This window comes from Megascapheus bottae, chromosome 4 (genome assembly GCF_031878675.1).
Source record: "Megascapheus bottae isolate mThoBot1 chromosome 4, mThoBot2.hap1, whole genome shotgun sequence".
In the NCBI taxonomy this organism is placed as follows: Eukaryota; Metazoa; Chordata; class Mammalia; order Rodentia; family Geomyidae; genus Megascapheus; species Megascapheus bottae.
Genome location: NC_143512.1, coordinates 82073638 through 82099622, shown reverse-complemented (window position 1 = coordinate 82099622; position 25985 = coordinate 82073638). Strand labels below are relative to the sequence as shown.

The 25985-nt window shown below is 43.3% G+C and overlaps 1 protein-coding gene across 1 annotated transcript in view; it reads left to right on the top strand.

Moving 5' to 3' along the window:
* Positions 1-15707: 15707 nt before the first annotated feature.
* Adcy2 (adenylate cyclase 2) overlaps positions 15708-25985 on the top strand; it is a 221954-nt gene continuing 211676 nt past the window's right edge. The window contains exons 1-2 of the mRNA XM_090332144.1: positions 15708-15727; positions 19336-19497. Of these exons, the coding sequence (XP_090188270.1) occupies positions 19375-19497 (123 nt within the window). The 5' untranslated portion in view covers positions 15708-15727; positions 19336-19374. The remainder of the gene's footprint in view (positions 15728-19335; positions 19498-25985) is intronic.

Here is a 25985-nt window from a genome sequence, read left to right as displayed (position 1 = left end):
AGTTCCAGTGGAGTAGAGTGGAGGACACTGGCAGTCTTGGAAAAACATCCTGGCATTTACAGCCACACGTGCACACAGGCTCACATGGCCACACCCTACTGACAAACACATACACACACCACAGTCAGTGCCAGGCCCATCTAACTGAAGGTCCGGCCATCCTGCTCGTGCTGAAATGATGGTTTTGCTCCCTTCATTTCCTTCATTATCATAATGGCTCTATTATGAACCAGAAAGAAAACAAAATAAAGTGAAATAGGTAATAGGCCCAAATATCCATTCAAATATTGAATTCTACTGGTTCTAAAATTGAAATATTTCTTTTAATAAGACCTTATTGAATCTGCTTCAAAATCTGCATTTTCCAAGGGATAAAATTGTGAAAAAAAAAACCATTCACAGTGTAAAAATTTCCTATTTTGTTTAGTTCACCTTACCTTCTGGAAAATATTGCCTATGCAAACGGCAATTCATCCACACTTATTAATATTTGGGTAATAATGAGGTCATTAGTCACTTTAAAAATAAATGTTATTCAGCTAGAAGTAAGTGCTATACTTTTCCTAACATTGAAGTGATTTTTAGAGTAATACAAAGTCAGTGGAAATGTGTAATTTGTTACCGCTTTTCAAGATGCAGTCATTTTTCTTTTAAAGAGCTTGGTATGTGGCAAAAGGATGGCTTGAGCCTCCTGGTCCATCCTGAGAGTGTAAAAGAGACTTCCTGTGCCAACCATAGCATTTCCGTCACACCCCAGGGGTGGGCATGCAGGGTGGTAGTGGCCTCATTCCTCTGGTGAACAAGGCCTGCTCTGGAGGAAGCCTGTATGCACTCATGGTGACACAGGAAGTAGCTCCCACCACTCCACACTGATGGGCTCGAGTGGGTAGCTGAACAGGATGGAGGAGGTGTGTCACTCAAGCAGGCCTCATGGAGCCCTCCCAGACTGGCAAATAATTCTCTTTCACTGCTTAAGAATATGTGTTCTCTCTACAAGCATTTCCTCTCTGAGAATAAAAGAGAAGGCAAACAAAAGCATTTAAGACTTGGTGGGTCTTTGTGTGATAAGGGCTCATTGTACCAAACTGCTGCTCTCTCGGGCACTGACTTATGTAGCTGTTGAATACACAAGTAGAAAACTGAGTCCCTAAACAATGTTTGTTTTTAGAAGAATAATTCAGTCATTTTCCCTGCATGATTTTTTTTCCTCTGATGCACTGGCCTTTCAGATTAAATAAATATAATATTTCAAAAGAATATGGACATGAATATTCATAAGGACCAAAACAGCAATATAAATAAAAGCCCTTTTATATAATATTTCATTTTTTCAAAACAAGAATCTTTTTTTCTCCTTTACTTCTAAGATGATATTTTGGAAACTCATTTTCTGGGTACCATTTCATCAGCAAAGTCTGCCTGTTATTTCAAGGTAGTGAAGGCTCTTCTTTGAAATTGTTTCACGGCAAAATGTCCTGAGCACACATAGAAATAAAGCTATGCTTCCTTGTGCATAGTACATTAGCCACAATGCATCCCAGCTTGGTTCTAAGCACTCAATATTAAGCAGCTGGAGAAGTGTCAAAAACAATAAAATAAGATAAAGTGTTATTATCTACTCTGCAGATTTTAGCTAGTGCATGGACATAAAGTACGGTGGATAATTTGGGGGTATTTGTATATATAGACCAAATATTTAAAAGTAAAACAATTCTACTAGCCACTGTTGGTTCACACCTGTAACCTTAAACTACTCAGGAGGCTGAGAACCAAAGATCGCAGTTCAAAGCCAACCCAACCAGGAAAGTCCATGAAACTCTTATCTCCAGTTAAGCACCAGTGGAGTTGTAGCTCAATTTGTAGAATACTACCCTTGAGCTAAGACCCTAGGCTCACTATTCAGGACACACACACACATACACACACACACACACACACACACACACACACACACACACACACACACACACACTCCAAAAAGAATCCTCATATACATAAACTGTGCCTCGTTATATGGCCAATGGAGATATGCTTGCAATTACTGAAAGGCAGAGTGAATCAGCTGCCATAGGACTGGAAAGTGAAAGATAAATGAGATAAGGGCTGAAGTCATCACTGCCCGGAAGAATTAGTTGGAAAAGGTCCATGGGACTGACTTCTTTGGGCTGTTCAGCTAATGGGGCTCAGCCAGAGAGGATCCTGGGATGTATGTAGGTGACCCCGAGACCCCTGGCAGCTGAGGTGCATGCTGTCTGCTTAACCTACACAGTGCTTCTTCTGCTTCCTTTGCTTTGGCTACTGGAGCTCCTTATCCCAATGCAATGACAGTATACTGTAGGATTCCAATTCAAATACTAGTGGTGGGACATAAGATGAACAAGTGCAGCAGTGAGGCACCATGTTGGAAATGAATGATACGACCTGTGTGTGTGTCGGGGGAAGGAAAAGGAGAAAGTGAGGGGGCTGACACTGTTCCAAAAGAAATGTATTCATTACCTGACCTATGTACTGTAATCCCCTTCTACACCACCTTTACAATAACAATAAATAAAAAGGAAATGAATACCATTAGAAAAGATATAGTTTTCAGCACACTGGAGGCATGGGGATTTGGTTTGGAGGTACAGCCCAAGTGGTAGACCCTAAGCCCTGAGTTCAAATCCCACTACCATTCCAAAGAGAAAGCTGGTTGGTGGTGTCCTGGTGTACAGCAGTAGAACAACAGTGGAACGATGTACAAGGTCAAGTTTGTAAATATCTAAGAGCAGAGAGTAGAAAGTCATTTCTTCAGAAAAAATCGTTCAAAGCATATTATTTTCTCTATAGAAACAAGGAGTTGACAACTTCCTAGTTAATGTTATTTTGCTGATTGCTTCCCAAGGAATTTGCTCTTTTCCTTCTTTGCTTTTGTTGTGAAAATATTTTTAAGGAAAAGGGCTTTCTGGTGCTTGGGGTGGGGCTTGTAGACACCCAGTTTCTCTACTTTGAATGACTTGAGCAGTCGAGGAATGGCATAAACTCATCCCCAACTCACCAGGGATCTCGTGGCCATCACATTCTAATCTCAACCAAAGACTGTGGCTGCTTCTCAAGTTTTAATGAATTTGGGCAAAATGCTTAGTTCCTCAGAACCTTGGATATTCTGATTCTAAAGTATATAAAGCGTGTGCTAGTAAATTCTACTTCGGAGCTATGTTTAGACAGAGCTCATTTCTAGACGAGATAGCACATGTACATGTACGGAGGGGCGATTACGGGAAAGCTCAAATTTTCCTCAGATGGTCTGCTATTTCTTTTTTCTTTTTTTTCTTTTTTTTTTTTTTTGCCAGTCCTGGGCTTGAGCTCAGGGCCTGAGCACTGTCCTTGGGTTTTCTCAAGGCTAGAGCTCTAACACTTGAGCCTCAGCACCACTCCCGGCTTTTTTTTTTCTATGTATGTGGTACCGAGGAATCGAACCCGGGTCTTTGTGCATGCTAGGCAAGCACTTTAACCACTAGGCCAAACTCCCGGCCCTGGTCTGCTATTTCTAAAGACTTTACTTCCAATTTCAAAGAGCTGAAGAGCCGGTGTGTGTATATGACTAGGTTGATATCCAGAGCTCTGTGATGGCTCATCAAGAGGTGAGGACTTATCTGGACCTTTGTGTTAGAGAAATAGCTCTCACTTCCTCTGTCGGCAAGATTTCTAGGCTGACACTGCTGAGTAACCAAGAGCTCCAGGTCCCAGAGGCTTCGTGTAATGATTTGTGTGTATTTCATACTCAGAAGTCTTGGAGTTGGCTGCGATTCAGTCAGGTCCACAGTGAGGTTGGGCTCGGCCTGTGTTCCCATGAAGGAAGGCTGCACCCCAGGGTGGCTGGAGGAAATGCGAGTGAGTTTTGAGCTGATGAGCCCGTGCGCCACTTCTGCCCATATTCGTTCCCTAAAAATGAGTCATGGGGGCCAATCCAAAACCCCAGAGGGGGAGTACACACACCCCCTGGCTTCGCCCATTGGCAAAAGCAAAGAAGGAAGAAAGAGTCAATGACTGATAATACATTGCACCACATCTCCCTTGTCAGACTTTACCAGGAATTGCCAGAAAACGATGCAGACATCCAGCTACAATGAACAGAAAAGATTTATTGCCAGCAAAAGGAGCACCAAGACCCCTTATAAGAGAGAAGTGCCAGCTCTTGTCAGAGGTGACCTATATAACCTACTAGGTTTCCGAGGCAGAGACCTGATGTGAACTTGGACCAGAGGCTTCATCATGCAAGATAGGGATATATGACTGCTGCCCAAATAGGGGATAGGGGGTCTTGCTGCTTTCTATGGGTATGGCTTTCCCATAAGAGTGCCATCTCAAGATACAAGGGGGTGGAAGCAGATTGTTTACGGCCTTTATCACATGGTCCCCATGTTGCCTGGGAATACTGTCCTTATGGTGGCTCAGAAGGAACATGAAAGGAAGGGGCAGGCTCCCAATATCCCCTTCAAGGACATAGTCCAGGTCTCACTGACCTGCTTTCTCCTACTAGGCCTCATCTCCTAAAGCCTTAACCACCTCCTGCAGTCCCGGAGGCTGGGGACCTAGCCTGCCACTGATGGGCCTTTGATGGGCATCTGATAAAATGCCTGCCTCTCTGTGGAGCTAGGATAAACGTGGGCAGGTAAGAGAGCACAGATGTGAATGAAGGGCTGAAGGAAGCAGTGCGCCTTCTCCTATCTCCTCTTTTAAAGCCTGTAAAAATGTATGATATACATGCTATTTTAAATAAAAAAAGTACAGTGAAAGTTATTGTTTTAGCACAGATGCCATCATCAGTCTCACACACGCTGCATAACATTTTCAAAAGAGTATGAAAGTGCCGGTGATTCATGATTCTGTCATTACACTTCTCGAGCCTAGGTTTCTGTCAAAGAACATAATATGTATTCCTTTACATAAGAACATAAAATCTTAAAAAAAACCACTTTTATTTCTTCCATGGAGTTGATACACAGAAAATATTCCTGGCATAACGTAAGTATATAGAAAAATCTTTTATATCATCTAGCCATCAGCAGGACTGTGTCTTTTTGTTTTAGTTGCATGGTAGTTTCACAGGGTTTTGTGCAAATTGGCTATTAGGGAAAGCAGTATGGGGGTACTGAGATTAAAGAAGACTCCATGATCCAGAAACCCTACTACTGGGTTTTTATACAAAGGGTTTATAGTGGGTATGTTGAAGGAGTAGCTCTCTGTCTGTCCTGGTATGTGGAGGAGAAGGCTGGCTGTCCCGGTAATCTGACAAGGTATCTGTTATCCTGGTGTGTGGCTGACATAGCTGTCTGTCTGTCCTGGTATGCTGGTCTGTTGACAGGGCAGCTGTCCATGTTTGTCCTGGTATGTTGACAAGCAGTGGCCCGTCGGCTGGCCCGGTAGCCATCTAGTCTTCTGCTGGTTACCACAGCACTGCTCACTGCAGCTAAGCTACAGAATTACCTACAACTGAGTCTCCCAGGGTGGCTGAAGGGATCGTGTAGTGGCGTCTGCGTATACAGTTTAAAGACAGTCATCCTTACAAAAAGAAGACGGTGTTTTTGCAGCAGGGTCAATGAACCAGAGGGTATTCTATTAAGGAAAATAGACAAATACATGGTCTCAGTTACATAGGCAGTAAATAGATCCAGAACTCTTTAATGTAAGGGGCTAAGCTAGGCAGGGAATTAAAAACTATTTATCATTCCACACAGTAATTAGTAACAATGTATTCTAAAAAATTGCTGTTAGTAGATTTTGCTTTCTTGTAAAAAATAAGAATATGGTATAAAACATTTGGTTATTTGAAATTGGATAGGGAAGGGGGGAAAACAGATGAGGGGTGGGGGTGGGGGGAGGGAACTGGGGACCAAGACACGAGACAGGGTATCAATGTATGTGAATTAATGCACCTTCTATCTGGTGAATATAATGTAACCTTTCTATTAATTACAATAAAAATATATGAAAAAAAACATATGAATTAGTTCTATTAGCCATTTCAGAGTGTGTACATATTTCTAAACAACAGGGCCATTGTAAAGATTTTGTGTGTGTGTGTGTGTGTGTGTGTGTGTGTGTGTGTGTGTGTGTGTGTGTGTGTCCTGGGGCTTGAATTCTGGGCCTGGATGCTGTCCATGAGTGTATTTTTTAAAAAATTTTTGCTCAAAAATAACACTCTACCACTTGAACCACAGCTGCACTTCATGCTTTGTCATGGTTAACTGGAGATAAGGGTCTCACAGACTTTCCTGCCCAGGCTGGCTTTGAACTGTGATCCCAGATCTCAGCTTCCTGAGTAGCTAGGCTGACAGGCGTGAGCCCTGGCACTTGGCTCTCTGTAAAGATTTTAAATGGAATTTTGGAATTATGTGAAGTTATTTTCCAAGAATTTGCAAGCATGGTTTCCAAGGTAAGAAATGCAAGACTATGTAAAATATTAAAATATGGAGTAAGAGATGCCATGTGGTGGGTCACAGGTCAGTAACTGCCTAAAATGAGAGTTTTCCATCATGAAAATGTGGCAGCAGTGTGGGATAATGTGCCGCCTCTGGGCACATCTGGATATCACACATCCTCTGCTTATTAAGCAGATGTGAAGTTGAAAATCGTAACTGTAATAGCCCTTATACTGAAAGAAAATTGGCTTGGACATACCAAGAAAGAGAAATTATTAACCCACTCAGAAGAGGATTATTCTTTGTAGTTCCTCAGTTATTGGTTCAGTCAGTGTTTGATTTTTACCAAGTGCCTGGTAGTGACCAAGAAACACATTCTCTTTGGGGGGGGATGGCCCCTGTTAGTGACACAGCCAGACCCTTGGTGTCCCTCGGTCCCTTGATGTAGGTCACATGCAGAGCCCCCACTAAGCAGGGGTGAATTGAGTCCAAGGAAGTCTGTGTGAGGACCAAGGGGAACTTACAACGAGCACCCAGGAAAAGCATGCTCGTCGCCCTGCATGGTGCAGCCCAGATCCTGAGTTCAACTCAGCTCCACTCACAAGGGGCACCGCAGGCCGAAATAACAGTAAACGCTGAAGCCCCCGAGGTCGCTGGAAGAAGGAAGGATTTATGTCCGCTCAGTAAATGTCACGACTGCATTTAGTCTCCACACCCTCCTCCCAATAAGTTCTAATTATTTACACCATAGGGAGGTCTTTGAAGGAAGAACAAGCAGTGAATGATTATATTATCAGTTATCTTTGTGGCTCGTACGAGGTTGAGATTTATGGGAAGCCAGACACTGGTGTCTCACTCCTCTAATCCTCGCTACTCAGGAGGCTGAGATGGGAGGATCTGGCAGGAAAGTCTGTGGGGCTCTTATCTCCAGTTAACAACCAAAAAGCCATAAATAGAGCTGTAGCTAAAAGTGGTGGAGTGCTAACCTTGAGTGAAAAAGCTCTGGCACAGCATTCAGACCTAGCCCCAGGACTAGCTTGCTTGCATGTGTGCATGCGCGCGCACACACACACACACGGACATACACACAGACACACATACATGTACACACCCACAGATTTAGGGGAATAAGTAGAGTTGTGACTAAAGTAGCAAAATGTCAACCTTGAGTAAAAGAGCTAAGAAACAGCTCCCAGGACCTGAGTTCAAGTACCAGTAATAATACAGAAAGGAAAAGGAAAGAAAGGACGGAAGGAAGAGAGAGAGGGAGAAGGGAGAGAGGGAGGGAGAGAGGGAGAGAGAGAGAGAGAGAGAGAGAGAGAGAGAGAGAGAGAGAGAGAGAGAGAGAGAGAGAGAGAGAGAGAGGAGGGAGAGAGGATGAGAGAGAAAAGGGAGGGAGGGAGGGAGGGAGGGAGGGAGGAAGGAAGGAAGGAAGGAAGGAAGGAAGGAAGGAAGGAAGGAAAAAAAGAAGGGAGAAAGGGAGGGGAGGTATATTACCAGTGGCTCATGCCTGTAATCCTAGCTAGTCAGGAGGGTGAAATTTTAGGATTTAGACTCTAGAGTCTTAAAGACAGCCCCAGCAGGAAAAGTCCATGTGACTCTTATCTCTTGCCACCAAAAAGCTTGAAGTGTGGCTGTAGCTCAAGATGGGCAGTGCTGTCCTTAAGTGAAAAGCTAAGGGACAGTGCCCAGACTTCAACTTCCAAGCAGACACAAACTGTGGGGATATAAAGGAGTAGCACACTGGATGCTGCCACCCATGGAATTGCACACACACAGCCCAGCCACACTCACTCCTGGACAGCTTTCAACCCAGTGGGTTGGAGGATGTGAAGTATTGTGAGTAGCTTAAGAATTAAAGGTCATGTTTCAGATGTGGGACTGGTGGATTCTCTCTGGGGAGGTGTTGTTTGAGTTCTGAGCTTTGAATGACAGGAAGAAGATAGCGAATGGGAGACTCCAGGGTATCATGGGGGCGGGCAGGCCACAAACAGCAGAGGCCACAGGTTATTCAAGGAGCTAGAGTGTGGCAGGTAGGGAGTGTACACATTGAGAGACTAAGAAGTACTAGCGGGTATGAGGTCTGGATGGCCCTCTGGACCACAGCGACTACATTTTCCTAAGTGTGATAGAAAAACATTGCAGATTCAAATACAGGAGGGATAAAGGTACACAACTGAGCTTTAAAAAAAATCACTCTGATTTCTGTATAGAAAACACATTTTAGGCCACGTTGCTGTAAGCAGAGATGGTGTTTGTTGCTTTGCAGAAGTTCAAGGGTGGCGGTAGGGCGGCGGTGTGATTTAGATTATGTTATAGCTGTAGGCAGAGGAAACAGATGAGTTCAAGATGTCTTAGTAATGGAGAGAATGAAGAAGAATGAAACCATTAAGAGTAACTCGTACGCTTGGGGACAAGATGTCACATTAAGCGACTACGGAAGGGGTACACAGAAGAAAGATACTGCTTAATTTTGGAGGATCACACAACCTTTGTGAAGGCATTCCCCAGACCTATTTTAACAACCCAAGATTTCTATTTAATGCGTTTTGTAAACAGTACTAAACAATAATTTGGCTATGTGATGCATTATGGCATATGAGTATGAAATTGGACACCAGATCCCACACCCAGTCACTGGAACTTGGCTTGTAACAACAGTTAACTTTTGTGAGTCCTGGAGAAGCCAGAAGGATTGAAAAATGATTGAAAAAACGCTAGAAGCATCCCTACCTGAGCAGTTGCAGAATTCTATGTCTGCCTGAGATTCAGGCCCCTTCTGTGGTGGGGACGTTAGGAGACCCAGCAGATCCTTTCCCTGGCTTTGTTATGGTGAGGTGCTCTGCCTCTGACTTGGGGAGAGATGGTTTCTCAGCTCAGCACCACACATGGTATTTGGTGATTTTGATCAGATGGGATGTGTGCGTGTACTAGTCCGTATGAATGCACATCTGTACCTTGAAGATACACCCCACTAGGGAAAAGAAAAAAGGAGAAAAGACCTTGAACTTGAGGAAGAGGAGAGCCATAGAAACCCTAGGACAGTTCACTGCACTCCTGACTTACCCCTAACCATTGTGATCACTGTGATTCCCAATTAAACCAGAAAAAAAAATCCACCCTCCTTTACATGATTGATGGTATGTGTGATTCTTGTATAGCAAAGTGTAAGAGTGACTCAGAGGGAGCTTAGCTGAGTATGGTTGAGGAACACAAAGGAAAGTACCAGTCTGGATTAGAAGGTGAATTATCATTTTGCAGGAAATTTTTGGCAGTGCTGGCAATTGACGCAGGAAGTCTGACCGTGTGAGGCAGCCCTGTGCCACAGCCCTTGTCCCCAGGTCTTAGTGGCAGACTTGTGATTGTATTGAAGAGAGGTGATCAGGTCTGGCTGGTGTCATCTTCTCTACCTGATGGATGGCAAAGTCTGGCATCTTGTCTTCCTGGTGGGCTCCACTCCCAGGTGAGGGGAGTGCTGGACTCCTTAGAAGCAGGGACGGGGACTTGGCTGATAGTCTACTAAACCTGTGAGTCCAGGGCCCGGGACTGGGAGTTTCTTGTAACCTTGCCCCCTGACCTGACCCTATTTAGGCCCTGACCAGGTCAGGCACCAGGATGCCATGCCACGTGTCTCCATATTCCTGTCCTGTCAGATGGCTCTGGCTCTTCTCTGGTCGCCATGGCACCCCACTTCAGCTCTCCCACAGAGCTGAATTGGTTTGTTGGTCTTGTGTTTTGTTCTTTCTTTCCTCTCGGGCTTTCGTGGCTCAGTTTCCTAACAGTGTTGAGTGTATTTGCTGGCTACTGGTCTTTGAGACAGGAGTCTACTATGCAGTTGCTGCCTTTTAATAAAGACTCCAAGATTTGACCTCTCAAAATATGAATCTCTGAATCTCACTACTGAATTCACCTTACAACTGTCTAACCTTCTATTTGTGTTTTCAGAAATTTAATTAAAACGGCTCTTGACTTGTAAATTATTACTTACCAAAAAATGCGCCTAACTTTTAAGATGTAAAATAATATTGAGTGCAGATGTTTTTATTTGATTGTGGAATACCTTCTAGGATATTCAGTTAGATAAATATAATTGAAAAGTCATAGTTGTATAAATTTATGGGGACCAAGAAGTGCTCAATTTTGAATATATTCAGAAATAATCCAATCAAGTTTATTAACATAGCCGTCACCTCAAATATTGACTATTTTGTTGTTGTAATGAAAATGTTGGAAATGTACCTTTTGCCATTTTAAAATATACATTATATTACCACACTGGACAATGGATCTAGATGTTTACAAAACAAGCTCATTCTCCCGTGGAGTTGAAGTTTTGTATCCTTTGACCATCATCTGTTCATCCTTTTTTTATTGATGGGACCCTCCTGCCTCCTCTACTTTTTAGAATTCAGTTGCCTAGGTTCCATGCAGAACTGAAAACATGCAGATTTTGTCTATGTCTGGCTTAGATTGCATATAAAATATACTTACAATAATTGTGATACATAATGTCCTCTGCTTCATCCACACAGTTGCAAAATGACAGAATTTTGTTCTTTTTAAAGTCAGAGTATAATTTTCTTTTACAGAGACCATCTTATCCATTCACACAACAGTGGATGTGTGGCTTGAGTTATGTGTGTGTGAACATGGATGTAAATATTCCTTCCCCCTACAGATTTCATAGCTGGAATCAGTGGATGCATCTTTTGGTGCCCATCATGGCTTGATATGAAAAGTTCCTTCCCTGCAAACAGAAAAGGAAGAGGTTGAGCCTGGCTTGAGAAAGTAAATCACAGTGAGGGCTCTATTGTGCCTTGTCTCTGCCACACTACCTCTCCTTTGCTGGCTGGCTGCCATCTCCTGACTTTTTCTTCTCTGCTGTCTTCTCCACTGCTACCAGGGATGGATTGACTCTTTGGAAGCAACTCTGAGCAAAACCAAGCCCCTAAGTCGTTTATGTTGGAAATTTTGTCACAATGATGATAAAAGTAGTTAGCACAGCAATTTCATTTTTAGCTTCCTGAGAATTTCTTTATAAAATTTCGTTAACAACTACTAATTTACATTCTGACCAGGGTGAGTTCTCTTCCCTCTATAACCGGGTGACCTCTTGCTGTCTTTTTTTTTTATCCATGCTGATATGTAGAAGAAGATAGTTCACTGTGGTTTGAATTTGCATTTCCCCAGTGATCAGTAACATGGAACATTCTCTGCTATAAAAATAGTTAAATGTTGTTCTCCATTTTCCTTGAGCAACTTTGTAAATATTTTGCATTGTATCTCATGTTGAGATACAAATATTGTAAATGCTGTGTCCTAATATTACAATTAGACTGATATAATTCCTGTTTTCAGTAAAATTAAGATATGAATTTAAATACTATAAGTGTTCTGGAATTTTTCAGGGATTTTTTTTTGAAGAGTAGAACAGTTTGGGTATTTCTTCTGCTTATAAAATTCTTACACTATTCACTGAGATGTTATTTCCCTTAACATCATTAGCATAACAAAAATAGAACATCTTCCTCTAGTGGTTCTTTCTACAGAACCACAGTGATTTACATAACTAATCCTGATTATCTTGCTGATTATGCATGTTTATACATTCTATTAGAGAATGACTTGCAAGGCAAAGCTTCAGCAAGATATTAGAGTTAAGGACACTGTTTGAAAAAAAATATAGAAATTCCATCTTTTAAAGCTATTGTTGGGTTTTTTCTAGAACTTTTTTGGTAAATTCTGAAAGAAACTTTGACTTTTACTCTGAAATCCATGGGCCTTTGCACCAGAAGCTGGATTATCAAGCTACCTTGAATGTTAGCCAAGTGCATCATTGTGAAAAATTACCTGAGAAAATCAACCTTACAAGATTTATTTTGGCTCAGAGTTCCAGAGGTTTTGGGCCTTGTGTACAAAGCAGAGGTTCTGAGGGAGGCTGAATCCAACGCAGTGGAGACCTGTGTTGGAGTAGTCACTGTTACAATCCAGCAGAGAAGGAAAGGGAGAAAGGGGCTGAGTCCCCAGGGCCCTGTAAGGAAGCTCTGCAGTGGCTCAGGTTTTGGACTGCACTCTGTACCCTAACACCAGCTATCTCAGGGACTCACCAGTGGGTTAATCCACTAACAACTCTAGTACCCTCAGGCTTGCTTCCCAGCAAAAACCCCATGTCTGACCTTTACTGAAGGAGGATCAAACCTTCAATAAAGAGTCAAAGCACATTAGGTCTATGTGGAGATATGACCATGAAATCCCTTTGTGCAATTAATATGCAAAAATAAAAAGCAGAGAAAAGTACCAATTTTTAAAAAAGAGTGTCTTTGGAGAACAGCTAATATCTAAACATCATACCTATGATGTTTTTAAATGTAAGCAATCTCAATATTTCAGACACTAATTTTGCCATCTGAGTAGGAAAAGGACTATAAGATGTAAAATCGAAAGCCCTTATGATTCATATACGGCTTTGATCACCAGCATGAAGTTCATTTGTGGTTGGAACTGTGTTCCCTGGGGGTCCTGACTCTCAGTTCCTATACATGTGACCTTATTTTAAAGTAGTCTTTGCACATATAATCAAATTGAGATGGGCTCACATGCGAATGACAGGTGCCCCCAAAGAAGCAGGGCAGGTGAGCTGGAGGAAGACCCCCGCAGACCCCCAGGAATGAGGCTCTGTGAGGATGGTGGTGGAGAGTGGGGTCATGTCTAATGGCAGGGTGTTCCCAGAATTGCTTTGACCTGCCCAAGTACATGAAGTATAAGACAAGCTGGAAATTCTCCTTCTGCACCGACGCCAGAAACCAGTGGCAATAGAGAGTTTGGATTTATAGTCTAGTAACTTTTTGTGTTTCTACTTTGTTCTGATGGTTGTTGGAACCTGATATGCTCGATGTATAACTCTGAATTAGCTGTGAGCTCATGGAAAGATCTAGTCCCCCGAGGCTGGCTTCCCCCATCCTCTCACCTGAAGTAGACCCAGAAGCCACGCCCCTCCCCTCATCATGCGCGTGTACGTCTGTGAGCTTGCTTTTGAAATCCTTCAGCTCCACATCTCCCAGACACCCCGAGCCCTTCCACCACAGGACGTGCCTTCTCTATGCATGAGTTCTTGCTTCTTCTGGAAAGAGGCCTTGGTGTTCCGCAAGACTTTGTTTTATGAGAAAAAGGCACAGAAAGTAAGGTGCTGGAACTTGTAATCCTATCTAGTGAGGAGGTGACACCTGGAAGATCAAGGTTCAAAGCCAGCCTCAGCAGAGAAGTCCATGAAACTCCATTTCCAAACTAAACAGCAGAAAACCTGGGCAGCGTCATGGCTCAGGTGGTGGTGGCAGAGCTGGCTGTGAACCCATAGCCAGGTGAGAATGTGAGGCTCTGAATTTAAGCTATTATGCCCTTCAGAGAGGGGAAGGGGGGGGAGGGATGGAGAGGAAGAAGAGGAAGGAAGCTTCCACTGAGAGTTCATCCTATTGAACTTTTTGCAAGTGGCCTCTTCGGGAAGACTGCGTTGTAGGGCAGTTCATGGGTTGACCTGCTAACTTTCAGCTGCTATGCAATCACAGGTTATCAAACAGAACTATCATCAGCATTGAGCTCTGTCATCATGGCAGATTAGCAGCTTAGGAAATCTTAGGAGCCAAGCTGATATCCAAAGCCTGGGCCATCTTCCTTCCATTGAGTAAAACTGGGTTTGTTCTTTTCAATCCCAGAAGAGATTTCTTTTCTTCAACTCAGGGACTCCTAGCCAGAAAGTGAGAGGGTTCTGGGCAGCACAGCTTCCTGTGAGAACATGAGATGCTTCTGGGGCCTTCCAGTATGCCGCCGTCAGCCACAGGCTCAGAATAGCTGAGCCCTTTAATGTCACTGATCTATGACATAGAAAATGGTCATTCAGAAATCAGCATTATGATAGCTAATGATGAATCAAAGTAGTCCAAAAGTTTTAGAGCTGTAGTTAGTAAGTAGATGCTAATATATGGATAGACTTCAGATCATATTGAAATGTATAAATGATTTTCACAGACACAAAAACTATTTATGGAGAGTATACCATGCGTGATTGAGGTCTTTCTTATCAGTACATTAAGTCCTTGCTCTTGAAGGGTCACTGTTCCTCACTGCGGGTGTGTCTGGGAGGCAGGGGAGATTATTCAATAAATTGGAACTATAAATACGGTAAGTGCGTGAAGCCTGAAGCCAGTGAAGTGAAACCAGGAGTGCGAGCAGAGACCAGAGGTTTGCATCTCAGGCCTGGTTGCAACTTCAGAGCCTGGGTTGGCAATGGTATTTGGGCTGGATTAGACAAGGGAGAATATTGGAACGGGGAAGATGGGAGAGAGCGTATTTCAATCAGCTGAGAGGCATCTGTTCTGCCACGGGAGATTAGCAGTAGGGAAAGCCTTAACTGCAAATTACACTGCATCCTTTGCTGTGGAATGCTTTGCCACTAGTAAAAAATAATCCGTAGACTCGGAAAGAAGCTCACAATGAATACGTAAGTGAGAAAAGTAATTTGAAGACTGTTGTATATTTGATATTTTATAAATGCGCATCGATCGAATGGAGAGAGCGTCATGTTGGGGTACTTAGGGCTGCAAGGGCTAAGAGCTCTGAGCACTCATCGGTTAGGTACGGAAGGCCCGTGGATTCCTAGGGCCTCTTCTCCTCCCTGGAGACCTGGGCCGGCTCTGTTCCCATGACCCCATGACATCCACCAGAGACAGAAGGCAAGGTGCAGTACACACTAAAGTTTCCACCCAGAAAGATTAATCCGCACTTCTGCCTCGTTTGCCAGAGCCAGCAGTGCGCCCTCCTCTATCTGACAAGAAAAGTGGTGTACACTCTTATCAGATGCCCACAGAGCACTCATGGCTCCCCACACCTGGAGAAAGGAACTGAGCGGATGCAGGCAAAAGAGCCCGAAGCCTGCTCTTCTCACTGAGGGATGGGGAAAAGAACGAGAGAGAAGTCAGTGTGACGGAAAGAAGAGTGGAGAGGAACAGACAGAGGAGGAAGGAACCATCTAAGTTAGGAAGAGAATTTTCGAGTGTGGACAGGAAGACCACTGTGTGTGGCACCGGTGTTTGGAGACTCATCACAGACAGAAGTCAGGGGTCCTGGGAGAAAAACGGCTTTGAGAGGAAGTCTTTGTCGGTTGTGTTTGAAGTAGGGGACTTGTGGAGATGATGCGTGCCTGGCTGCAGGGCGGCTGGGCGAGTGGATGGTCCTGAGCTGCTTTCTTGGAATGAGTGCTGTCACCTCTCATGTCTGCATGGGGTCGCAGCCGTCAGATCAATGGCTTCTCTTTTCAGCCCCTGGACAGAGAGGTACATCTTATGTTCACAAGAGAGTCTTGTATCCCCATGGTAACATGGAAAGCCTAGAGATTACATTAGGTTTTTTAGAGCATTTTACCCACATGTTCTTTAGATGTGCCAAATCCATTTTAGTTTTACATATGGTCCTGTTTGAAGTTGTGTTGAGAAATCAGGCTTAAAAATTCAGAACCCTCTGTGATTAATAGGGTGTGAAGAAAGCTCCTTCCATGGAACTTGAAGTGAACTTGACCTTCTTTTTAGCTCATACCTGTAGACATATGCTGTTCAGGTACCTCTAGTTGGACTGCTAAAATGTTACCACCAGCCCCTACCTCTCCGACTTGTCATTTGCTTAATTAACCATTAGCTGTTTATTTTTCCATCTACAATGAATCCATTACAGGAATTATTATATTTGGAAAGATAAAGGGCTGTTTGTTCTCTATGTAATTCTATTTTGAGGCTTTGAATGTTTGTGAGGTTAAACTTCATAAATTTTGATAACTACAAAGCAGTGTTAAGGATGTTTGGGTTAGAGATAAAATATGCAGCAGTAAAAGAGAAGGACTTTTAATGTGACTATCAATTTTAGTGTCTGAAAATATTCATTTAACACTTACTGGAAAGTAGAAGTTTTTTTTCCCTTATTATATGCTGTGTTTTAGGAAAAATAATATATTGATTGAATGTATTTCCCTTAAATTTCATTGATACCAGAAATCTGCATCATATTTTGTTACTTATTGTAGAATATTACTTAACGAACCCTATATACACATTAAAAGTTAAATGTGTACACATAGAGGCAGCATGTACTTTTGGAATATTAGCCAGTTTGGAATGGCTGTTAACAATGGCTCTTTATCTACAGAATTTGGGATCTGCAGCACAATGAGGGACTAACTGTCCAGATCCTGAGGACAGGAAAACTCCCTGCTGTCACCCTCTGAGTTGCAGAAATGGCCCCTGTGAACTTGTGTCTTGCTTGGCTTTGTTTTTTTTTTTTTTTGACATTTGAATGTTTCTCCCAACCAATGTGATCTGTACCTGCTACAAGAATCGCCTATTATAAGCTGTCTACCAAGAAGGGATGGAAGAGCTTATTTGGGCTTTGACATTAATTGTGAGCTATCTGTCAAGTTTCCAGTTTCTCTGGGTCAGTGAAACTGTCCTGAGACATGAGGACCGGGTCCTTAGAAGCTGTTGGAAAGACTAAATGCTTCTTTGTAGGCCATCAAAGATGCTTGCAAGGATGCTAAGTATAGAAATAGCAGTATCTTCGCTAGAAAACTTCCCTGTCTTTTTATGAGAATTGGGGGATTCCACAGGAATCTTGTTTTTCTCAGTTATCTGGGAATACGCAAAAATTGCTTTTCTCTTTCCTCAAGAATCCTCTCCTACATGTAGCGCAATGATTCTCAACAATGAGCTGTGAAATGTCTGAGCAGTGAGTACTCAATAAACTCCGATGCTGGTGATGTGTGAACTTGAAATTGTATGATTGATTGCCAACCCACTCGACCTCATGTGAAACAGGGGTGTAGATTCCCTGAGCTCTTTGTGTCCATTCTGTCCTTGGGAGGATGGCATGAGGGGCAGGGACAGATTGCCATTTGCCTCAGGAAGTCTCCCAACTACACATTACGTATCCATTGATCAACTAGATAAGCCCAGATCTTTGGCCTCAGGATTATAATTCACATGCAGCATAGACCAAATGTACCCAGTAATGCCTTACTAAGGAATAATGCTTGACTAAAAAAAAATTATTCAAGGTCTTTTATTTTGAAGAGGTGAAAGAAAAGAATTTACTCAAAAATATCACTATGGTAATCTGTGTCACTCACATTTTTTTGGCCTGAGGCTCTTACAAATATAGATTGAAGGGGAGGAAACGGGGGCATGAAACAGATGGTCCACACCAAACCCAGGCTTCCTGGTCAGTTGGCCGCCCACAGTGGCTTTTTCCTTGGCTGCCATTTCAAGGAATGGCAGCAGTTAGAGAAGATGGTCTCTAGTGTGCAGCTGGTTGTAAAGTGTGAGCTTCTCTCGGGACCTGGGCACTGTGAAGTGACAGGTGGCATGCTGGCATGAGTGGCCACCATTTTCCTCCAGTGGTAAAGCGTGAGAGCTGGGCTTCCGTTGTGTGATTCTCTGTCCCTCAGAGCACGGAGCCCATGGACATTTGTGGAATGAATGGCTGGCAGGGCTGGAAAGCCATGAAGAAAATGAAAGGCTCTTAGCTTATTTTCAGAGTGTGAGTACTTCATCTTTATTAGGCTTTCATCCATGGCAATTAGATAAAGATACCACTCTGGAATTGTGAGATGGTGACAGACAGTTGTTTTAGGTTATAAATGTAACTCAAGTTCCTATACATGGGTAGTTGGGGAATAAAACTTGGTATCCTTCCAGGCTGGGTACTCTTGGAATCCATCTGGAGCAGAGCCTAGAGCCCAAGTCATGCTCGGAACTCAAGAAAACAGCTGGGGTGATTGTTGTGTGTTCTCTTCATGTCTCATAGCACACTGTGGAAGCCGGGCAAGCACATTCTGAGCTAAAGGAAAGGACTCTCTGGTGGGGAAGAGGTCTGTCTCCTCATTTCTCTGACCTTAGATCCTAGGCCTGCTGGATTGTTAGCTTATTCTTTTTGATATTTTCTATCTCAGCTTCTTGTGTAATGAGACTGGTCTGTTTTATTACCTTTTCCATGCTGATCCTTTCTCCGAGTGATCTCTTATTATTTGGTTGAAATGAAATTCACCTGACAAATTAGACATTTTTTAAAGTAAAGAATATTGTGGCATTTAGTAAACTCCTAATGTTGCTCAGTGAACATCTCTGTCTAGTTACAAAACCTTTTTTCATCACCCCAAAAGCAAACTGGATGCTTATTATGCAATGACGTTCCCTCTTCGTCCCACTCTGTCCCACCCACAGGCAAGCATCCATCTGTCTCCCGTCTATGGCTTTCTTACTTGATAACTTCCTATATGCAATTTTGCACCATGAAGCCTTTCACCCCGGCTGCCTCTACCCGGTGTAATGTTTGTGTTCTTGTGGACTGCACGGGGGGGCAGGGCTGCCATGCTTTATCCACTTGTCCCCTGAGGGACATTCTCTTCTGAGTTTGGTGCTTGTGAAGTACGTGTTATATGTTCTGTGAGAAACTGTGTCTAAGTTGTTGTTTAGGTAGGATATATACTCTGGAGTGGAATTGCCAGATCACCAGGTATTCTATATTTAATACATTTTACAACTGTTGACCCATCTCTGCGCATGCTGGAGAGAGTCTACCTTCGCTAATTCTAAAGAAAGATAGCAAAGGCTAATGAGTTAAGGCTAGCTTTGTGCGTATGCACAGGTAACACTCAGGTCTGCAGACGTTTGAATCCCAGAACTGAGCATCCCATAGTTTTCTCCAAGGATGTGTCCCCGATACAGTGATCCGTCCCTTTCTTCTAGTCTGGCGGCTTTGTCTCAGTGTGCAGTCATATTTTGCCACAATGGTATTCTGAAGTAAACATGTGTTTCCTGTCCCCATGGACAGGAAGGAAAGAAGAGCCCCTAAGGAGCCCGGTACTCTCTTAACCTTCCCTGTCCTTCTTTCCCCGAAGGTGTCCTTCTTCCTCTTCATCGTCTTCGTGGTCTACACCATGCTTCCCTTCAACATGCGAGATGCCATCATCGCCAGCGTCCTCACCTCCTCGTCCCACACCATCGTGCTGAGCATCTGCCTGTCAGCGACACCCGGAGGCGTGGAGCACCTGGTCTGGCAGGTAGGTGACCACTTCCTCAGGGACCATGGCCTCCGCTGCTGCTGGCCTGGGGAGCCACTGCCGGTGTCCGTGACTGTGTGCTGTCTACCTGGCCTGCACGTCATCCTTCCTTCTACTTTGTTTCTGTTCCTGAATATCACCAGGGTTTCTCAGACCCACCTCGCCCATCGCGGGGGCCATGTCACTTAGCCACTAGCAACGGTCACGTGAACGTCAGCAGTCGTCTGAATAGGATAAGTCCACTCGGCTGATGGTTGAATTGTGATATGATTTTGGTGATTGGAAAGTGTCCTTACTGTACATTCTTATTTAGTACTCCTGTTTTTAGGCTGAGATAACTTGTATACTTGAATTCATAATTCTCCCCTGCCTTTCTCTTTACAAAGGCTAAAAAGTTCTCCATTTCTCAGTTTTTTGGCAGGTCCCAGGGCATTAAAACAGGATGTCCTTGAAAGGGCTACAACAACAAATTTTGTTTTGCAGTAAATGACATTTCTAAGATGCTATTCTACTTAACTAGGTAAACGCATTTTAAATGGGGGCCGGGAGTTTGGCCTAGTGGTAGAGTGCTTGCCTAGCATGCATGAAGACCTGGGTTTGATTCCTTGGTACCACATACATAGAAAAGGTCAGAAGTGGTGCTGAGGCTCAAGTGGTAGAGCTCTAGCCTTGAGAAAGTCCAAGGACAGTGTTCAGGCCCTGAGCTCAAGCCCAGGACTGGCAAAAAAAGTATTTTAAATGTCATTATATATATATATATAATATTGATAAGCACTACCTATATCCAAGGCACATAGATCCTGATTTAATGTGTGCAGATGTGTGTGCATATTGATTATCTTTACATGTCATGCATCATATATGTCACATCTATATCAGTAAACAGAAGGGTCAATGAACTGAAGTTATTTCTGGCAGTCAGTTTTTTACCTGTCAAAAGTATGTTTATATTGACGTTGTGGTAGGAAACACTGAAGTTAGAAGAGTAATAGTTAAGAGCATCACTGTAAAGTTGGGAGGAAAGCTTGATTTGTCTTTCTGTGTTTGGTACTGCTGAGATTGAACTGGCCTTGTGTAGACCAGGATAGCACTCTACTGCTAAGCTGTACCGCAGCCCTGGAAAGAAGAACTTGAGACAAGCCTCACTGGATACTTATAGGGTCGGAGAAAACAGTCTTTCATGCACTCAGCAGATTTGTGGAGTTTGTAAACTCGAGATGTAACTGGGGGTTGAAGTTTGAGCCCATACGAATCTCTAGTTGTGAAAGCTCTCCAAGGATTCCTCTTCTGTATCTTTATCTCCCGGTGTTCAGACCATTTCATTCCTTAAGAATAGCTAGATATCGTGACCATACCCATGAGAGTGAATTAAGGAAGAACTTACCTGAGCTCATGGTTCTAGAAGTTTCAATCCATGGTCACTGGCTGTGTGTCTTTGCATTCCCATGTGGTGTGATCCGGGTGAGACATTCTGACATCTACCATGAGCATATACTGGAAAGAGTGGCTCAACAGACTGGGAGGGAGGGAGGGAAGGAGAGAGGGAGAGGAGAGAGAGAGAGAGAGAGAGAGAGAGAGAGAGAGAGAGAGAGAGAGAGAGAGAGAGAGAGAGAGAGAGAGAGAGAGGAGGGAGGAAGTTAGCGGGGAATGAAGAGGGTCTGAGAATCAAGAATCAAGAGCAGCAGTCTCGGGACAAGGTATCCTCTTCATTGGCATAGTCCCAGAATCCTATCTCCAGCCACCCCACCTACTGAGAGCTCATTCAGCAATGAGCTCATTACTGGATTAATCCATTGGTAAAGTGGGGAGGCATGTTTAGGTCAACCCATAACAACACCTTCAGCCTTCACTGGGTACAAAGACGAGGCCTCTGGTTGTCTGCTGCGTCCTTCATTGAAGACCGGAGACACAGCTGGAGGTGTCCAGGGACTAGTCAATGGAGGAGTGAAGGTACAAAGTTTGATTTCAGAGTATTTAGTTGACAAGTAAAGATTACCTATATCCAAGGTACATAGATCATGATCTGGTATGTGATATTACATGATTATCATGAGCAAATTAGTCCACAGCAATCACCAGTGGTGTTATTCTGTAGATCTCCAGAACCTGCTCACCTAATCCTTTGCCCAAGAAGTCTCCTCCCCACCAGCCCTCAACCTCTGACCACCAACATCTAACTCAAAAGATAAACAGTGAAACTTGGTTTGGGATGATGTTTGAGAAATCATCTTTTGCACACATGCTCAGCCATAGGCTTTGCTTCCTCTTGATGAATTTGCCAGCCTCTGCTTTGAGAGCATTTCTCTGTTTTCCTATCTACCCTCTTCTGTCCCTTTCCTTGAGCCAAGAAGCTCAGCACTGGGTCATGAGTCTGGGTCAGGATGTGGCTGGGTCAGCGCACAGCTCTTCTTTTGCAGAAGCAGGAAGTACCTGATCTGCCAGCCAGTTTAGAGTCTGGAAATGAATGGAAACTCTTCTCAGCTCCCAGTGCCTCCAGCCTGGGGTTTCCTCTGGCAGAGTTATTTGAACATTTTGTATCCATCTCTTTATCCCTCTATGAATACTTGAAATGTCTGCTGGCACAGATGTAAGAGGAAAAGTTGTTTTTAATACCTCTGCATAATGATCAAATTGTGTGTTTTTTAAAGAGGAAAAAGTGTTTAAAAAATATTCTAGGTTAATGCATACTATATTCAACCAGGGTAATTGCATTTTTATCTTCATATATTAGTAAGAAATTGAGAAAATGGAACCTTTAGTTTTTATTTACCCATTTTCCAGAGCCAACAATGAAAAATAATTCTTGGCAGCGGACAGCCAGATAGAATATTTCTGGAGAAGCAAGAAGAGTGAAGAAAGCCTCATCTGTGGCATTTCCTATAAGAGATATAAGATAATTTATTGAAAGAAAAAAGAGAGAAACATGGATTTCATTTCCTTTTACTTCCATTGGGAAGTAATTTCATAATGATTCTAACAGCTTTGAAATGAAAGGCTTACAGATAAACTTCAAAGAACGTGTGATGCTGGGAGCGGGTGGCTTCATATCTGTCATCCTAGCTACTCAGAAGGCTGAGGTCTGAGAACCATGGTTCAAAGCCAGCCCAGGCAGGAAAGTTTATGAGACTCTAATGAACTATTAGAAAACCAGAAGTGGAGCGGTGGCTCAACGTGGTAGAATGATAGCCTTGAGCAAAAGAGCTGAGGGATAGCAAACCCGACCCTGAATTCAAGCTCCACAACTGAGGAAAAAAATATTTGAAGAAAGCTTTCCATACTTTTAACCACCACGGAAAAATGCAACCTAAAAATACCACTGTTTGGAGGTGAAAGTAAAAAAAAACCTTTTATCCAATTCTTCGTATGTACAGCGTATATAAGTTAGAATGCAATAAATCTATTGGCTAGCTTGCTTTTGTGTATTTTGACAATCACAGTATATAAAAGAAAAGGAACAGGTTTGGTATAAAGAAGGAGCTTCTCATCAGTGAGGGCTGGGCTTCGCTGGCCACTGAGATTTTGCTTCATGGCCGTGGGAACCCATGAGACCCCATAATAATTTATCTGTCAACCGACATGATGATGTAAGAGAAAATGTGTCCCCTTTCTAATCTGTGTAATAGAGGTCATTGTCAGAATATTCCCAGTATCCCATGTAACTTCTACTTTGAAGCAGTTCCAAATTTTGAAAAAGTTATAAATGAAATACTGATTTTTCTTTCCTTCCTAAACCATTTCAAGGCCATGGCCGTTCTGGTGATTCTTGACCCTAAATGCTTTAGGTGTATATTTTCTATAATGCCACTTCTCTCCCCCAACTCTAAGAGCACTGTCAGACTCAGGTCATTCCCTGCCATCTGACCCTCAGAGTCTATTCATGTTCATCCTGAGTTGCCAGAAATAATTTCCAGTTACAGTGGAAGGAGTCAGGCCTAGCTGAGACCCCTGCATTTCCATGTATAGTGAAATCTCTTTGGGCTTCCATCTGGAACAGTTTCTTCCTTTGGTACTCACAGTCTTGACCCATTGGAAGTTTCTAAAAATAAATGTCTTCCAATGTTGAGTTTGCCTTGGGTTACTCCTCATGAACAGACTCAACTTCTTGTCCTGGCCAGTGGTCTGTGGTGGTGGGGTGATCTCCTAGGATCATCCAGGACCACAGAAAGTCCACTTTGTCCTGCTGCATCTAGTGTAGATTGGTGGTCTGAGGTTATCTTCTTGGAAATCAAGCTTTTCCCCTTTGTCGGTTGTACTTATTTGGTGGGAATTGATTTTCAGTTAGGCGTGTATCCTATTTTACACCCATTTCTCCAATTTATTTATTTAAACATATGAAATCCTAGGTTAAAAAATCATTTGGTAGGTTCTAAGCTAGGATTGCTGTCTCGGAATTGTTTAAGGGGCACCCATGAAGCTGGCTTCCGTCTTTCCACATGTCCTCATCCTCTTTGGGGCTCAAGGGGGCTCAGAATCATATGTTCTCCTTGCTGTAGCCCTCAGTTCATCTCTCCAAAGTATCCTCATTCTTTCAGCCTTTTGAGCCACGTGCCGGGTGTCAGGTATTTTACAACATCCAGTGTCATTGTGCCAAACGAAAGCCCCCCTGCCTCACAGTGGTGGCTACGTGGACTCGTCCATGTACTCAGAAGATATTGAACACTATGAGTGCGCATGGACAGTTGCCTTGACCAACAGAGAAAAGAAAACTTAGCTCCCAGGACTCCCTATCTGCACACTCACTCATGGGACCTGTCACTCACCTCAGCTGCCAACTCTCAGGTCCCCGGAGGTCTGCACACTTGGCTCTGACTTTGAACACCTTGCCCAGCCCTCTCCTGGCTGCTTGTCATCCCCTCTGCGTGTGGCTGCTGCTCTCATGAGTGTCCTCCTCCTGCTGGGCTCTGTGCCTGTACATGGCTTTCCCTTGGTGTTCGCTCCTAAGTCACGGCTTTGTCACCTCTGGATGAATGCCCTTGTTGTCCATGCCGCTATGTTGGGCTTTCCCTGAGGGTTCAGGACTGGCTGATTATGGAAGGAGGGTGGAGGAGAGAAGGGAAGACGAGGTGGGAAGAGAAAGGGAAAGAATGAACACAGTTTGAACGCAGCTTGTATTTGTAGAAGAGATAATTTTTGGTTACTCTGTGATTCACTGGGTACTGATCTCATGTGCGTTTTCTTGTAATTCTTTTCTCTTTGTTATCCTGAGTCTCAAAGAAATATTTTTTCTGTTCTCTGTGATTATGGAGGAAGTTTGAAATCTTCTCAAAGGAAGAGGAGGAAATGTTAATATCAAGAAACTGAGTGGTTATTTTTTATATTGTCATTTTAGGAAGAATATATTGCTTGTGTGATAAATTACCCTGATTGGAATGAGCATTTGACTAAAGATGAGAATTAAGGAGTTTTTCCTGCATGCCATTATGCCAAGCTAAAGGGAATCCGAAGCCAGGAAGACACCATGAGAAGCCCACCCTGACTGCGTCTGGGGCCCTGGAGAGGTGGCAGATAGGCCACCACTGGAGTTGAGGAGGAGCCTGCAGTCCTTCTGTGGAGCTGGGCATAGTGGTCCACGGGTCTGCCTAAGCCTGGAGTTGATGGGGAACTTGAATATTGTAAACACACACCTTATCCACTCCACGTTTATAGATCAGAACCTCTGTTAGCAAGTACTGAACCAACCTCAAGGAATTTTCACCTAATTTTACTCACTCTCGTGAACTTTTATTTCCTTGGTATTTATAACACTCTGATGTTCATCTCATATGTCTTCTGTTTTCCTATGAGACGGGGAGAAATTTCATATAGATCTACTTCAGTTACATTAACAAAGATATTGTAAGGAGGGCTTATTGGTGTTCTAACAGAATTACTAGTATATAGGAGAAGTTGAAAAGGATTCTTTTACACTGAAGTTTTGATATATGTTTCTATGTGTGTGCGTGTGTGTGTGTGTGTGTGTGTGTGTGTGTGTGTACACACACACCAGTCCTGGAGCTTAAACTCAGGGCCTGTTTTCTGTCCCTGAGCTCTTTTGTTAAGGTTAACCCTCCACCACTTGAGTCTCAGCTCCATGTCCAGCTTTTCGGGTAGTTAATTGAAGATAAGAGTCTCATGGACTTTCTTACCTGGGCTGGCTTTGAGCCGTGATCCTCAGCTCTCAGCCACTAACAAGAACTAGGATTATAGGCATGAGGCATCAGTGTCCAGTAAGCTTTGATATATTTAAGCTGTGATGCAATTGGAAAAAAATGTATTGTACCTAATATAGACAATCATCTACAGCAAGTGTGTAATCAGCATCAATGTGGATTTGTTACATAACTGCTTCTTTAAGTATAATTCAGGAAGTACATATTGGAGTCTGGAATTAAATTGCATTTAGGATCTAATCTGAGCAGCCCCGAGGAGGGGAGTGGAGAGACAGCAGGTTACCAGCTGCCTGGCTTCTGGCTGTGGGAGAAACTAATTGCTAGGGATGCACATCTCTG